This window comes from Typopeltis vanoorti, chromosome 3 (assembly GCF_054136105.1).
Source record: "Typopeltis vanoorti isolate ZY-2024b chromosome 3, IOZ_Tvanoo_1.0, whole genome shotgun sequence".
In the NCBI taxonomy this organism is placed as follows: Eukaryota; Metazoa; Arthropoda; class Arachnida; order Uropygi; family Thelyphonidae; genus Typopeltis; species Typopeltis vanoorti.
The window spans coordinates 52413997-52432352 of NC_143551.1; the positions used below are offsets into that span (position 1 = coordinate 52413997).

Below are 18356 nucleotides of genomic sequence, written 5' to 3' on the forward strand. Positions count from 1 at the left end.
AGAATTTTTTTTTTTTTTGTTTTTATAAGTCCGTTACATGAAGGAGATTTTAATAATCTTGTAGCAAAAGAGCAAGCAAGTATTGTATGAAGAATAACCTCCTATTCTTGTAGAGTCGCTATTCAAGTTGGAAGAAGGCTCAACTCAAGTGCGTGTCAATTGCTGATGACATCACCGGTCTAGTCAAACCACTTTGTTCTAAAACTCCCTGGAGGCATTCAACATCTACGAGGAAAGGTCGCCCAAGTACAGATTTGTAGTGATAACACTTCCTTCCAAGGTATACAGGAGGGGCATTACGTGGAATAGTGTTGCTTACTGTTGCATCTTGGGAAGCAACACCGATCTTCATGCACGAGAAAGTGAATGTTATTTTTTCGTCTCATTGAGGGCTTAAGCAAAGAATTAGGTTGGTTTCATCCACCGGGAGAAGATTAGAGTCAATTACCGCTAACAGAGAACAATGATTGGATTGCTGTTTCTGCTGTGTGTGTGTCTTAGTTACCCTCTCAACGTCACAGGTATGTGTTCGAGTGAAAGTGAGCCAAGCTAACTCGATAGCTTTTGTTTTTCTACTTGAAATAATGTCGTTTAGTTTAATGTCGTTTTGCGATATCAGGTGACATAGAAGTGTCCAATTTCGCCGTTGGATACGTGATTTACTCTTAACTAGTTGTATTTGATGTACGCTTTAAGTACAGCGTATAATTATGATGATATTGTTTTATCAATTCAATATATATATATATATATATATATATATTATATATATAATGTGATAGGTATAACGTCTTTATGCAAAATTTTGCACTTCGCTATTAAGTGATGTTATAAACAAAAAACGTGCGTTTTTTTACACGTATTGATGATGTCAGTTGTAATGAATCATTAAAGATCTCTCTATTATAAAAAAAATATAGTATTTGGCACTTTTATTTTATTCAAATTTAAATATTATAAAAATATAGTATTTGGCACTTTTATTTTATTTAAATTTAAATATAAAGATTTCTCTATTATAAAAAATATAGTATTTGCCACTTTTATATTATTTATATTATTTATTATTTAAATTTCAATATATTTCAATTAACTTATAATTGTTCTCCTAATATAAGATCATGATATAAAACATTTATAGGTATATTTTATAATTTTAAATTTTTAAAAATGTACCTTAATTTTAAAGAATAATTTAATTGTTTTAAACGAAACACATATATTGCATTGTTTTTTCAGGGAAAAGAATTTTTTTAAAAAAATAACATTTCATTTCAAGGTATGAAGCATTTTTATAGATAGAAATATATGAAAAACGTCTTATACCAAAACCCTTGAATTTAACATAAAAGCATTTCATTTTATTAGCTTGACTAAGGCGATGTGATGTTATGCTTCGATATTTCCATGACAACAATAGGTTTTCTTTGCGTTTGCATAGTGAAGCCTTCGTAACCTCTGTGGTAAAATGATTACTATTATTTTTAAAATTCTGGGTTCGAGTTGACGTTATGCTACAATTATGCAGACCAGACTTGCACCAATGGCCGAGTTACTAGATTACGTAGGAAATACAGAAGCTGGAAATATACAACTCCCCCCCCCCTCCCTCCATATTTTCGTTGAAAAAAAAATTATATTTACCACTCTATGTTCGCTTAAACGTTGTATAATATTCTTCCTAAAGTTTAAACGCAAACGTATCTTTGTGCTATATTTAGATCATCTTCATGCTTATTTCTTTTATTTGCATGAGTTGAATGGATGTAACTTTATTAGACTGATATTTCAAGCTCTAGAATGGAAATGTTAATAATTAAAAAAAAAAAAAAAACACGCCTATAGAAAAACCTTAATTTAAATCTGCACGATTTCTTCTCGTTAAGTACAAGAAGGCATGGCGTCCCTTGATTTCACCACAGTCGCCATCTTGACGGTCTACAAGTTGTTCAAAGGTCTCTCAAGGATTAATTGTTCTATTTATTTATAAATTTCTTAATCTTGCAATGATAGGGGCAGGAAAATACGATTATGAATATCCTGTTAATCTGGCACCAAGTTACAACTTTAATCGAATAGTATTATTATTCTTATTATATCGGATCAGCAAACAGTGTACAGGTAAATACAAATGAATAAAGTGAACAAATTAACAAATGAATAAAGATACTATAAGTTACTATATGAGACTGTGATATTATAAATAATTCCTTCATGTAATTTAATTTCAGAATTTTTATATATATCTTTCTAAAATAATAATAATGCAACTTAAATTTTATTTAAAATATTAAAATAATGTTAAAATTATTAATTAATTATGGAAATTAGTATAAAAATATAGAATAAACCTTTAAAATTTTCTTATTATACTATTACAATAGAATTATTACAAACATTTTTGAATTTATTTAAAGTGGTGGAACTTCTTAATAAGTGAGTTTAACTCGGCAGATGATATTGGCTGGTTTTTTTTTTTTTTAATCAACGGTTAATGATCAATAATCAATAAAAAGAAGTTTATTGAATACTGGAGTATGTATTAGTATCTCCGAACTATCTTTCATTGACTCAGTTTGTTAACGTAGCCACTCTCCGACCAATAAGTTGCTGGTTTAAATCTTGCTGTAGGTTTGTGTGTTTCTCTTTTAGTGTGAAATGAGTTTAATTATCAGCTGTGCTCTGGTTATTGAATACGCGTAGGGCTTGAAAAAAGGTTCCATGTTTTGTGTCTATCTAGAGAAAAGGTATTATATTCTGTAACATATGCATATATCTATATCTATATATATATAAAATCCTTAGCCTACCCATGGTATTAATGTTCTACAGGTTTATAACTTTAAGTGAGTGAGAGTCACATTTAAATAAATTATTATGCTTTAATTACATACACCTTAATTTATTTCTTGTCACATGTTACTTCTTGTGTGGGAAGAAGGGTAGGGGAATCTGTTGCTTGATCAGATTGACAAACATTTTTCTCTATCTTTAAAGGTGACTGTGACAGGCCCGATGCTCCCAGAGATATCATTTCTCTGGAACCCAGAAAAAGGACTTATTCTTCAGGCAGTACTGTTCGATTTAAATGCCGGGACGACTACAGTTACCAATCTGGTTCTACATCAGCCGTCTGTGAACCGAATGGAGTGTGGAGCGCAGCGCCCCCTGATTGCAGTAAGTGTTTATTTATTTTTGTTTTGTTTTGTTTAAATTGTGAGTTTTACAAAATCATCTGATATCGATGAATATCATTTGTCAAATGAAATTTGTGCTATTCAACCTATTAAAGAAATAGATTACTCCAGTAATAAGGATGTATTTATTATTATTATTATTATTATTATCAGATCTCTATGGAGTAAACTGACTCATGGTGGGAGGTCCCACTATTAAACACACAGTTTATCATACCGTACCTTAAATACATTCACTGTCTCTGCATTCACAACACACTCAGGCAATGCATTCCAATCACCGACCATTCTCCGTGCAAAAAAATCTGCTCCTTATCCTCTTATACCGCTTCCACGAATGATCTATTGCCTTCCTGATTCTAAGTAAAACATCATCCACATTAATCCAGTAACAACTCCTTAACAACTTGTACATCTCAATCATATTCCCCCTGATTACTAATATTTTAATATCAAATTACTGATATTAAATTACAATACCGATTTAATCTATATAAATTTTATTTTTATCATTAAATTTTATTATAGAAAATTCTGTATCTTTAAATTTGCATATTTCTAATTTTTATCATTTCTCTTTTCAGTGTCAGACTTTCTGAAATTGAAAGACAATTGCTGATTAGAGTTAGAGTATTAAGAACAAAAGAACATAAATAGTTAATTTATGTTCTTTTTATTATAGGCCTACTGAATAGAACCATACTAAGTGTAAGATCTTTTATATTTTAATAGACGATATTTATTCTAACGTATTAAGTCATATGAGAGAGGTTCAGCAGTAATAAATTTAAATGGAAAAGAAAGAGAAAATAGAAATAAAAAGAGGGGGGATCAGACAAGAAGACCAAAATTCTCACCAAAATTATTTGCTAAAGACCTTGAATATGCGATAAGGAAACTAAACTGGGACAAAAGAGGACTAAATATTGATTGTAGGGTACGATTATATATAATTAAGCAATGTACGATTCGTTGTCTAATAGCAACATCAACCAAAAGAACTAGAACACGATTATTAAATTAAATGAAGCAAGTCTCGATATAGGCTTACAAATAAATATGGATGAATCAAAATAATGTATAATGAAAATACTTCAGAATAAAAACAGAATCGAGATAAATCAAAATCACATTGAAATAGAGTTTAAACAAATCTTTGCAAGCAATCATCAACTTGATAATGAAATTTCAGCTAGAATAAACATCAGGATGAAAAGCTTTTTATTATTAATTTTTCATTGCATTATTAATAAAAGGCAACAAATTGCGCTGGGAAGGACATCTGATGAGAATGTTTGACAACAGATGGAAAAAGAAAACAACAGAACGGACAGCAAGAACTGGTTACCGGAAACTAGGCGGACCAGTAGTAAGATAGGACGATGAGATAACAAAATGTTAGGGACATTTATGCCACCATAATATACAAGATATATAATATACAGAGATATACAAGACCGGATAAAATGGAAGAAGCATGGAGAGACATTCGTCCAGCAGTGGATTGAAGAAAGCTGTTGATGAGGATTGTTTTTCAGAATCGAAATGCATCAGCGGTAGACCTACAATTTAATGAATAGTTGCGAAGAATTTGTTTTTGTCATCAGCGAAGTTCTGTTGATCTGATGATCAGATTCATTTGTGAACATCCTCGTTCGCATTCACCTGTTCAAACTGGTATTGTACTCAAGGGCTTTTATCAAATGCTTCCATTTTTTAAAAAATGTTTTCTATATATTGTTTTATTTAATTACTATCAGTTTTGTTTCTTGGTGTGCTTGAAAATGAAACAGAAGTGTGGTAATAGTTCTTCTTGCATGTCTCCATTCTTCTAGAAGATTAGCAAGACATCGGAATTCGTTGGTTAATTTTTCTTTATCATTAATGAAATGGCAAGCTCGGGCTTATAATGTTCACGTGAACCTATTACTTTTATGTGAATAATGGGAAGGAGCATTTAAATATCTATTGGTATCGTGTGGCTTCTAGAAAGGGAAGCGACTGGTCTCCAATTCTACCGTAAATTTTATTAATAGATGTTCGTTGTTTCGATGATTTTAAAACTCTTGTAGGATGGTTTGACTAATGCCATAAGAAGAAATGTAGCTTTTTCTTTTTCCCATTGCCAGACCTGAGTTCGGATTGTAGTAGTTCTTTTGTGGATGAAATAACATTTTATGCAATGCTTCAGGAGTGACGTAATTTTTCTGAAGAGTTTATCTTCCAATAGTGTTATCACTTCCTCTGTGAGAACGTAAGTTAAAAAAAAAAAAAGCGACAATAACAAAGCCTCGTGATTTCACATTTTTCGAAACGGATGTCTTTTATTATGGATATAAAATGTTCAATGTTCTTAATATATTAAAACATTGAGCCTTTTAATAATTTAGTTTAACATTTCAACAGTTTATAAGTCTATACATTTTGACAATGGAGTGTTTTCTTGGCGAACTGTGGCCACTCCACGAAAACGACGGGGAATGAGTGGATGAATATATCTTAATGTCAGTCTTATTTCTCTTGTGAATTCCAATTTCATCTTGAATATATTATTGGTAAAGTTTTGAAGTTCATCTTGTAGGATCTCATTCGTGATTGGAATACGTATAAAGGCATCATTTCATAGTTTATAATCTGTATCCAAATTATTATCGCATTCCCTCTATCCGTGGGTAGAATAATTATGTCTGTATTTGCTTTCAGATTCAATTCGTTCTGTAGGAGAATAATATTTCATATTTAAAGTCTGCGACATTTTTGACAGAGGGTTCAATAAAAGTATAATATCGCATAACTATGACTCCTTATAGATGATAAGGTTGGTTCATTATTTACAGTTAGAATGAATAATGTGTAACGAAGACAATCTTCTACCATAGAAAGGGTAACATTAATAATACAAGAACTGTATCCAGTAAAGAAATCAAAAAGTTTTTAGATTACAGTGAATATAAAACGAAAACTTAGCTCCAGAAATGTTAAAGTTAAGATTGAATTTGATATAAGCTTAAGCAAACCAGAAAATAAACATAATAAAAATAGAACATCGTGAGGTCTATAAAGGATAGGAAAAAACTCTGGGAAAAACAGAAGATATGGAAACGATGGTAAATGGATTGGCGGGGCGGAGAGAGAGAGAGAGAGAATGCATAGAAATCGTAAACAGAATGCTGTTATAACAGATGAAAGTAGAAAAAATGGAACCAGTCACAAATTATGCAAATCTGGGAAACCAAAGAAATCAAAGCTTCCTGCGGAATATGCTGAAGAAGAAAATCTAATAAGAAGTACATATAGAAAAAAAAAAGTTAATTGGGTTAAAGATAGGAAAATATTTGTAATAAATAGAAAGAAGGCGATTCTAGAACAGTGCGCAAACTAGTAAATGATAGAGATTGAAGTATGCATCAACATCGTACTCCATTAAGATTGCTCAGTGAAATCCAAATTCCCACTGGCAAGCAGAGGAAATAACCGTCGAGTTTTTCATTCATAAATAATAATAAAAAACCAGACTACCAGACACGATGAATTTTTGAAAAATAAACCTTTTTAAATAAGAAATATAATAGAAATTAAATTAGATAGGAAGGTAATAAAGCTGTAGGCTCAGGAAAGATTCAGATATATTAAGAGATAGAGAAATGAAAAAAAAAATCAAATTATATCTAAAGAGTGGAAAACTGCAAAAAGAAATCCTGTTTACAGATATGATGCACAGGATTACTTGGCTAAATAATAGAATTAAAGAAATTGAATGACTAGAAGCCAAGAGATACCAAAATAGAAAAAAAGTATTTCTTATTTGAACGCACAGTTAGTTTTGTCTTCTTGGATGACTTCATCGGGTGCATAACATGAAAAGAGAAATACAAAAATATACATTACAAGAGAACAACAGCCTTAAATTAAGTTGCAGACGAATTTCTAACATTTGAAGGCGTTCTGAATGCCATAGTATTCTTGGGCACGTGCACGCGGGCATGATCTTGTGTACGCCCAACTTCGGTAGCCGAAGAGGGACAATCTGATAGATTATAGCTAAGTTAGCATTAAAATGGACCCGACTGAGCACAATTTCTGTTAATTCCGCAGTAGTTCTCTTCAGTTCAAACCAGAGAGAGGAGATTTTTTAGCTACAGACCCTTTTTATCTTGTTAAAACGTGTACATCATTAATTTTCAAAAGTTATCCAAAATCGTTTTGAATACCAAATTGAAAAGAAGTTGGGAGATTAAGAAGTACCATGCAATAATCACAGTATCTAAACTAGAGTGGCCTTCCTTATCCGATTTCATCAGTTTTCTATCGAGATGCTGCGGGTATTAAAAGCTCACTGTAGCCATGGATGTTTCTGAATATCTTTAGATAGTATATGATTTTTGTCTCCGGATGTGAAGCTACCATTCTGCTTATTGGAAGCCTGAAAAAGAACACACCATGCTCAGCTTTCAGAAGAAATTCGGGACTTTTTTCTGAAAGGTTTATCATTTCAAATATTTATTATGAATAAATTTGTTTGATGAACGTCTCTTTTAAGATGGTTATTATTATTATTACTACTACTGCTATTATTTATCCGCCTTTGCTGCATTTCGATTTCTCAGACTGTGAAGAAATTATGCACTTAGTGGTTTAAACATTTTTCTTGGCCATCCCCCCCCCCGTTCAAATGAGTAATTCCCTCTCCTCCTCTACTCACCTACACCAATAATAGGAGGAATGTCCCCACGTCCCAAAATAAGAGAAAAAATTATTATTCCTTTTTAGTTATATATAGTTTACAGCCATGAAATTCTTAATTTTCTACATAATAAAAAATGCTTTATTTAAAAACAAGAAAATATATTTTTGTTTTTGTATTATAATAGCAATCAAATATGAACGACATGAAAAATTTAGATTACACGAATAAGATGAAAGGCAATGAAACAATGAGGGTTGAACATGGGTAACTAATAATGGAATAATAATAATACTTCTGTTTAACGCATACTGCGCTACTAACGTTCGGTACTAAACTGCTGAGTACAATATTTGTAATAAGTATGTATAATACGTCTATCTACGTTTTTTCCCCACTGTTACATTGCACTTTTTTTGAACTATTTTCCTTCGTTGGTTCTGCTAAACATTTTACTGACATCCTCAAAGCTTCTGTTTAAACTTATCTGAGGATTTAAATTTGACTTGCCAAGAAATGTTTAATCCTTGTTTGTAAGCAAAGTTTCGCGAAGTATCTTCGTGACTAGGATACCTGTATAAAGAGTGTAATGACGTCACATTAGTTTCCTGGGGATCCTTACAGTGTATCCTGGGAGATGAGCAATTCTTCTTGGTGGTAGGAGTTGTGTCACTGAGTGTAGGAAGAAGACGAAAGATCATTCTTGGAAGATGAAAACTGAATGCAATTAAGAAAGGAATAAGAGCTAGGGTTTCCCCCCCCCCTATATACGCCATTTCAATCATGAAATGATTGAAATGGCGTATATAGAGACTTCCACTTAGTCAGAAACTACGTGGAAGTCTCTAATAATGATAATAATAATAGTTTTTAATATTTATTCTCTTTCAAAGAAATTACATGTACAGAAAAGTAGATAAACAAAATACAGACGTTTGTTACAATAAGTAGAATGATATATGTAAACGAATAACAGTGTTTTTTTTTTTAATAATAGGAATAATCTTATTGGTCTTCAAGAATAGTCACATTTTTTTTAACACCGCGATGCAAAAGTTTCTTCGCTGAGCACTTCGTTTTTGTTACATTAAGTAGAATTAATAGATATAATTAGTATTAATGGTATTTTAATAATATTTTAAAAAAGTTATTCAATCTTCGTAATTCATACCTACTATTACAATTGCACATATGTTCAAACAAATACTGGTTAAATTCATAATGCTATTTAAAAACCATCAGCTCTATCATCATCTTGCATACATTGTATGCTTTATATACAACTAAGATATAGTTCTTGCATTTTCCCCCGTCACTACAGGGATTAAGTTTACAATTCTGAACGTATCCATATTTTTTTATAAATATACATTTCACAGAGAGATTATTATTATCCTTCAGGTATTTACAGTTATACGGTTAACACTTTGACGTCTGTTCGAGGAGCTTAGTGTTAAGTGAAATAATAGTAATATTAATAAAAATTATGATAATGGTGATTAGGAAGATTAGTTGATTAAGCCGTGCTGAGCAGGGCTAATCCCACCTACTTCGAAGCTAGGATTAGCTTCTAATGAAGCGAATGGGATTAACAAACAACATAAATTTTATGTTGTTTGGTACTGTTTAGGGATGGAATGTAAGCATTGGGTGCTGGTGATTTGTCTTGTGTATATAAGTGTTAAAGCTATATTAACCGTGTCGATATAGCTTCCAGAATTCGTGTTTTAATGTTCTGTAGTTGTCTATGTGTTTTTAAATTTCTTGGTAGGTTGTTGAGTAGAATGGATATGAGATGTTATCTCGCTGCCGAACCGTATCGGTTGTTGAAGGGTGTAAAGAGTCGTGTTATGCGATAGTGGTCGCTGTTGTTACGATAGTTGTTGTTGAAGCAATTCCTTAGTAACACTGTGTAGTGTTTCAGATTTTTAATGCCTCAGGATTCTGTGTTTCGGTTGGGTTATTGACTGTTGTATGAGGTCTCCAAAGCACTGCTGAAACAATTTTCCTATGTAATATTTCTAATTTTGTTAAGTGGCTGTTTGATGTGTTTGCATAGACCGTTATATCGTACCTGAGTACAGATTCACAGATACTGTGATATAAGATTTTTTTTATTTTTATTTTTTTATGTTAGATGGAATCATGTCTTTTACTTTGAAGTGTTTTGCTGCGATGATGCGAAGTTCAGTATTTAGGTATTGTATATGTTTTGTCCATTTAGGTGCCAATCCATGTAAAGGCCAAGGTATTTTGCATGTGTTACGGGTTTAATTTCAGGACAGTAGCAGCTGTTTTTCTGTTAACGCAGTGGTATGTGTGACATGTAGCGTTGATGATGTGGGGCACCTCAGAGTTCTGTATAATTAACATCCGCGTTAGGATGCTCATTATAATTGAATTATGGTAGACGTGGTAATTTCGTTTAAGTCTTGTTGTGTTTTGGAGAGAGAGAGAGCGGCGTTGATATCTGTGTAATAGCGCGGTGTCCTCTGCGTACTGAAATATTTGACTTTGTGGCCAGGTTATGAACATCGTTAATGTATATGTTGAGCAGGGTAGATGATAATACAGCGCCTTGATAATATTGCAATCCGTGTTTTATCTGTATGCTCCGGCTGTTTTTTGGTCAGCAGTATATCTTGTTCAAGTTTATCGAAGGCTTTGGTTAAAGGACAGCGTACTTATTATTATCAAGAGCTTGTTTATGGAGTCGGAGATTTCTTCTAATAAGGTGATGGTGTTTTTTGTTTTCCGGATGCCGTATTGGTTTTGTTGTCATAATAAATAAATAAATAAATAAATAATAATAATAATAATAATAATAATAATAATAATAATAATAATAATAATAATAATAATAACTTATCGTTCAAATATATATGTGTGTCGTGTTACCTCCCAGGAGAGGTTTTTTTGTAAAACTTCGATACAGGAGTAGGGTGGGCGGACTAAGGATTCTTATATTTTTATCAGTTAAATTTTTACTGATTTTTACATGATCTATAAACCATATTCTAAAGACCCCACATCAACCTTTTTCAAACCACTTCAGAGTTCCAACAAGTTGAGCGGTGGTCACACCGGGAGATGAAATTCATCTGCTGCTTATCTACAACTATTCCAACAGAAATTTTCATATCAGGTGGATCAAAATTTAACCACTTCTTTCTATCTTGATAAATTCTTCTTTAGTGAAGACTATTCCAGTTTAATTTTTTTTTTCAGACATTCTCTTATCTTGTTTCTGCAACTTTTCTTCTTTAGTCTTCTTTTGGCCTCTTTCCTCCTATTCTATCTTTCCTTATCTTTGCCAACATTGTCCTCAAAACGTTCATTTTTCCCTTACTGAAGTACGTTGGCGCTTGTAAAATTGAAATGCTAATTTGTGATAGAAGAAACTCGCCAAGATTAACATTAACAAAAACCACTGATAGTTTTCAAAGATTAAATTAAATATTAAATTAAATTAAATTAAATCAAATATTAAATATAGTTAAATTAAATTATAAATTTTAATTTATGGTATATATATATATATATATATACTTGTCCTGAAAAGGAGTGACTAGATGAGCGAAGCAAGAATGCTTTTCATATTCCCCGTTGAAAGGTGTCGTTGAGGCGAGTTCTCTAAGGTTGATAATTATGGAATTGGAGTGCGTCTCACTTTCCTTGTGAGGCTTCGCACATATCAAGTATGGCATGCGTTGGATATCAAGTGCCAGTTTCTATTTATACAAAGATAATGCGGAATATAATTCTATGAAGACTCGTTGGCCAATGGCTACCGAGATTTGTAATGCAAGCATTAACTCGGAGTTCCATGGAGCGTTGAATGGAGAACTCTACGCAGTGAATATACATCAGAGGAGCTCATGCTTGTCTATTGTTGGTTTAAGATGGTGGTGAGTGAGAGTTTGGTCGCTTCAAGCTCTGGTTGATATATATGATTGTATAAATGCTTCTTCTTCTTCTTTTTTTTTTTTTTTTTTTTTAATTTATAACACAATTAATACATCCAAAACAATTTATTTCTTCAGACTTTAAAAAAGGGAAGAGAAACTTGTCGGAGTGAATTCATAAAATTTTATACATACTACTTCCAACTTTTTATGATTTTCACTTTGGACAAAGGTAAAATAATCATTATTATCTTTTCATTCTTATATTGAAAAAAATATGTATGGTGCAAAACACGAATGTTCTATAATAGTCCCTTATATTATTTCATGTTTTCCAAAATATGATAATAAAAGTGAAAAAATAATAAATTTGAATTAAAATTTTATTTACTTATTTCAAATTTAAAGTTTATTTTTGAAAAATATTTAAATATCTTTCCACACCATAATATAACTTAATTTCCAATAATATATTAAAAGGGACAAAGACATACATCACCATTTGGTTGGTTGGGTGAATAATCGACCGTGAGATGCGGTGATTGATTCATTCAATCCAATACCCTTGGAGGGTAATGGATGGCAATGCTGTAGCCAATGAAGTTCTAACTGAGGCTCGGCTATTGCTGTTACCCTCCTGCCATGATCAGAGATTTAATTGCTCAATAACACCTTATCCATACACTGTCCTCTACAGATAACGGGGAATATGAAAAGCATTCTTGCTTCGCCCCTTTAAGCCAGTCCTTATAAGGACTATAAGAACATCACCATTTGAAGATCTCTGAATCGCACCCACTCAGGCAGAGCTCTTAGCTCATAAACTTTTCCTCACACAGTAATCCTTATCAGATAGCAGGGAATAAAAAAGCATTTTGCTTCGCCCTTATAGTCAGCAACGTCTTGCGCACATCACCATTAGTCCAAGCGCCATATCTTTGCTGGAGTGCCGCAGGGATCTCTACTGGCTCCATTGCTGTTTTCTGGATACATGTCAGACATCCCACACAATCCGATGACTTCCATTTTAGCACTGTATGCGGACGATACGGCAATACTAACCAGATCTCTCAGACCCCACTTCGTTACCAGAAAGCTTCAAGAAAATCTTCTAAAGCTGGAGGGTTGGTTCTCCAAGTGGAGATTGGAAGTCAACCCCCTGAAAAGCTCAGCGGTTCTCTTCTCAAAAAGGCCAATGTCTCCTGCAGGAGATGTATTACTATTCAATACTAAAATTCCCTGGCAGAAAGAAACAAATTACCTGGGTGTGATTCTCAACAAAAAGCTAACTTTCAACCAACATATCAAGTCTGCATGTGCAAAAGCATCTAAAGCTCAGATCTACCCGCTAATTAATAGAAACAGCAAACTCAGCAACAGAATCAAATTGCAGCTATACCAGATGACGATTCGTCCTATAATCACCTATGCCTCTCCAGCCTGGAGCCACATCTCTAATACTAACATTATTAAGATACAGCGAGTGCAGAACAAGTGCTTGAGAATGGTTTTGAACGCCCCGTGGTATGTCAGAAACAGCCAACTCCACAGAGACACAAATATTCCCTATATTCTCTCTTATCTACAATCCTTAGCTTCCAAATTTTTTCTAAAGACGTCCACACATCCCAACGATTTGGTTCAACAAGCTGCAGCATACGAGCCAACGGACATATTTAAATATAGAAGACCAAAAACTATATTAGCCTCCTATAGCGATACATAATCTCCATGCCCATTCAGGGCGAGAAAACTGCTCGTAAATTTTACCCTCACTGTAACCACGACAGATAGCGGGGAATATGAAAAGCATTTTGCTTCACCCTTAAAGAATAAATGTCAATTGTCAAAACATCACCATTATAGAATATTGAACAACCGACCGTGAGATGCGGCGATTGATTCATTCAATCCAAAACCCTTGGAGGGTAATGGATGGCAATGCTGTAGCCAATGAAGTTCTAACTGGGGCTCGGCTATTGCTGTTACCCTCCTGCCATGATCAGAGCTTTAATAGCTCAATAACACCTTATCCCTACACTGTCCTCTTACAGATAACGGGGAAGATGAAAAGCATTCTTGCTTCGCCCCTTTAAGCCAGTCCTTATAAGGACATCACCATTAGGGGCTCGGCTATTGCCGTTACCCAGCCATGACTAGAGCTTTTTTTAAGAACATCACCATTAGAACAAATTTGAATTTGTTCTAATGCAAGAGTCCTTTTTTAGGACTTTCCCGGGGTAACAAATGGCAACGCTGTAGCCAATGAAGTTTTAACTGAGGCACACAGTTTATCATACCGTACCTTAAATACATTCACTGTCTCTGCATCTCAACCGTGAGATGCGGTGATTGATTCATTCAATCCAATATCCAATACCCTTGGAGGGTAATGGTTTCCAATGCTGTAGCCAATGAAATTCTAACTGAGACTCGGCTATTGCTGTTACCCTCTTGTCATGATCAGAGCTTTAATAGCTCATCCCTACACTGCCCTCTACAGATGACGGGGAAGATGAAAAGCATTCTTGCTTCGCCCCTTTAAGCCAGTCCTTATAAGGAATAAATGGCTAAGCTAACTACTCTTATTCCCATACTGACCTTGGTGACTAAAAAGAAAAGCGATCAAGCAAACCGAAAATACATGAAATTATTTTTTACTGGATTTATTTTGTTTAAATAATTACAATTAGATGTTATGAAATATAATTATATGAATAATTTACTGTAATTAATATTTTTCATTTTATGTATTCAATAAATAAAGTAAAATTTATTCACTGAAAAAAATTACATATATATATATATATATATATATAATAAATTTCCTTGCATTCGTTCAAATCAAGTTCGGCCAGCCAGACAGAAACTCGTCACCTTTACTCGAGAGGAGACAGCCGCACTTTTAGCTGTGGACAGAAAACCAGAAACATGTGCCGTGGCTCAAATACAATTCGCAGCCGATTTCGCTCTTTGGCTAAAAGATCCAGCTACAGTGTTTGCAGTTAGGGTATACGTCCCAGAAGGTGAGTACAATTTTCTTACCGAGGTTCACTAATCCAGATTATTCGTATGTTATACAAACCCACACACAAGAAAGTACTAATGCAAGAAAATGCAACTATTTTCTAGGACTTTACCAGTTGACGGTGTTGGTGGAAGATTCCGTTGCCCGAACCGTGGAAATATGCAATTCATTAACGGCATATCTGAGTAAGTCACCTTCCTCTCTCATTCTGGCAGTTCAAAATTAGTAAGTAAAAGATTGTTGTTGGATTCTAATCAAAGCCATATAAGTTATTTCGTTATTTTTCAGCTGGAGACGAGTGGGAAACATTTGTGTGTCAAAAGCCCCTCAAAGGAGATATTGTTCACATCAAGGATGACAATTCGCAGGAGCACAAGTTTTCCCTGTGCGAAATTGTAGCCTTCACGACACAAGGTAAGTAGTCATTCGGAAAGGAGCTTAAATGAATAAATCATACTGTTATAATCCCGGTTTTGAAATCTATCTATTGTAGAACAGAAACAAAGAGAGAGAGAGAGAAATAAAGTGAAAGAGGAAAAAACGAGAAGAAAGCAAAGCCGAGAGAGAGAGAGAGAGAGAGAGAGAGAGTATAAATTCTTGATAGCAAGAAAGAAATAGAATGGCAAAGGGGGAGGGAGAGAGTCTGAGAATGCGAAACAGCTCTTGATATAATAAATTTAGTTTAATCCTTTATCCAAGTGTAAGCAAACAACGTTTGCGTCTGAAGTATCTTCAGGACTGAGGCAACTCCTGGTAAAGGTGGACTAAGGACTTCAGTCCTGAAGATACTTCAGGCGCAAACTTTGTTTGCTTAAACTTGGATAAAATATTAAACTAAATTTATTATAATCTAACCAAGTGAAAAAAACTTCCAACATCTTTCTCTAATTCAGAGTAATTTAATAATAAGCTGAGACACCTTTTGGCAACTCGTATAGGTAAATATGACTTTTCCATTACTTCCACCTTAGTATCGCCACCTCTGGGTCTGGCTCCCACTGACGAGACCTCAATAAATGTCGAAATCGGTCTAGGTAGTGGCCCTTCCCTTAATGCATAGCATTATACATGTCTGCAAGGAGATGTGCTTTGCATTATAAGAGATACTAAGACAAGTAGTGATGCGAGCTTGGTTCACCAGACCTCAATAAAGGTCGAAATCGGTCTGGGTAGTGGCCCTTCCCTTAATGCATAGCATTATACATGTCTGCAAGGAGATGTGCTTTGCATTATGGGAGATACTAAGACAAGTAGTGATGCGAGCTTGGTTCACCTTTAGCACGAATTGCCTCAGTCCTGAAGATACTTCAGACGCAAACTTTGTTTGCTTACACTTGGATAAAGGATTAAACTAAATTTATTACAGTCTAACCAAGTGAAAAAAACTTACAAAAGCTCTTGACATTTTCTATCATTTTCCTTATTTAGGTAGTGTTCCTGCACCAGCTTCTGGATCTGCTCCTGCACCAGGTCCTCGACCCACTCCTCGTCCTCCTCCACCTCGTAAGTATCAGGCTTGCTAGTATCGCTTAAGAGATATTGTCCAACCAGATTAACCAAAATTATTTGAATTTTAAGGAAATATGATCTGTTCACCAAAAGATAAGGCAATGAACACATAATTTTTAAATTGTATATTTAATATCCCTATAAATTTTCACTTACATAGCAAATTGTAAGAGTCGTGTTTAGTTGATAATTTGGTCAAGACAGCGAAGGTCAACAGACTGGTTTTTGTCTGTCAACTGAGTGTGTTAGCTATCCTTACTTCTGTTTTGCAGAGGAATAATCCAAGATAGGTGCAGTCATCAGTTCCTCCTCCCACTCATTTTGCGGTTGTTTTTGTTCTTCTAAATTGCACCAGTTTACCTTCGGTTCAGTTCAGATACAATGAAACTTTTGTCACTCCATCTTGTGAAAATTGCATGATTTTTATCCCTGAGCATAACAGAGTTTTCGCATTCTAGATCGGATGAGAATGCCATCTCGTATCAAACGGATCTGCCAAAGCACTTTCTACCTTATTTATGTTCTGGGTTTTCGTCAAGATTTGTTTATATGACTATTCTTGTTATTTTGTTCAAGATACTATAGAATACTGCTGTCTTCCATAGTATGATCGTATTAATTTGAATTTGAGTAAGAGTTCTGAGTCAAGGACTGAAGCCTGCCTGTTCTGCTCATTATAGTGTATCATTGATGCAGGGTAGGCACCATGGTTGTTTCAGTTCCTTTTCTTGAGATTGCCTATTGATCGTATTATTTCTTCGTTTGTATTTGATATTCCTTCCACTTCTGCTACTTGTGAGATGGTGTTTTTATTATCCAGTTATAGTAAGACCGCCTTCCATGTTTTCTATCTCGCTATTTCATTCTCCACTAGTTACTGTTCATTATTTTCCTTTTTAACCTTATCTTTACAGCTTTGACATTTGTTTCCATTCTGTTTTTCATGCAAATTGAGTAGCATCTTTTTAAAGCTTCTTTAGATTGATTATTCTCTTCATTTATTCGCATCATTATTCACATGATATTTTACATTATCTGCAACATTTTAGTTGTTATTTATGTTTTCTTTTATTGTTTCTTCGCGTCTGGTATTTCTTATACTTTCCTCTCTGGTTTTTCCCCCCTATCTTTTTCGCTTTATTCTATATTTATTTGGAAGAATTTATAATGATTTCATAATTGCATTCTTTAGTTGATTCCACAATATTTCATTATTTATACTGTAGTTTTTTTTTTTTTTAGTTTCCCCCTTTATAATTCAATCAATTGTCAAAAAGTTTCATAAGTTCCCATCTGTAAAACGTCAGTTGATTTGACAGGATGTCAACGCCATGATAACCTCACATATTATTTATTTTCTTTAATCTGTTGTGTTGCATTAGGCTCATAACGATATTACCTAATTTACTAAAATATTTTCTTCCTAGCTGAACCCGCCTTTGACGATAGGAGCAATTCACTGGACCCTGAATGCCCATAGGGGGGTATCGATGCTAACTCGCCAACGAACAAGGGTTAGATTGGAATCAGTTTATATATTTTGAAAAACTGAGGGGAAATAAAATATTCAAATTCATACTGTTTAGTTTGTTGTGCATTGTAACGAAAAATAAAGAAAATCTTTTCTTAAAAACAGGTAGTAGTATTTTTTTTCTGATAATGAATAGAAGAACAAGAATTCATGTCATGTTCCCAAACTGAAAATAAATTTCATCATTTTTTTTACATTTTGTTCTAACTGAAGTATAGTATTATCATATTTGCAACAACGTACCACACATTTTCATAACTGAACTATGATGAACTCGTAAATATCGCTCATATATATATATATCCATTAAATTGCTATACATCTGCAACCCTCGTGAGTAGAAATTATAGAAAATGGAGCATAATTAAATTTTTCAGAATTTTTTTCATAAATAAATTTTTAAACTATAATTACCGCATTTTTCTCATGTATAAGACGATACTTTTTTCTAAAATTTTTGACCAAAAATTGGGGGTCGTATTATACACGGGGGATAACAAGT

At 33.6% G+C, this 18356-nt stretch overlaps 1 protein-coding gene across 1 annotated transcript; it reads left to right on the top strand.

Annotated features, from left to right (window-relative positions):
• Positions 1–220: 220 nt before the first annotated feature.
• LOC150108150 (uncharacterized) lies at positions 221–17956 on the top strand. The gene is made up of 7 exons (XM_090415614.1): positions 221–521; positions 2998–3177; positions 14636–14812; positions 14919–14999; positions 15103–15228; positions 16243–16317; positions 17751–17956. The coding sequence occupies exons 1-7, from the start codon at positions 464–466 to the stop codon at positions 17801–17803; spliced, it is 750 nt and encodes a 249-aa protein (XP_090271740.1). The 5' UTR covers positions 221–463; the 3' UTR covers positions 17804–17956.
• Positions 17957–18356: the final 400 nt, after the last annotated feature.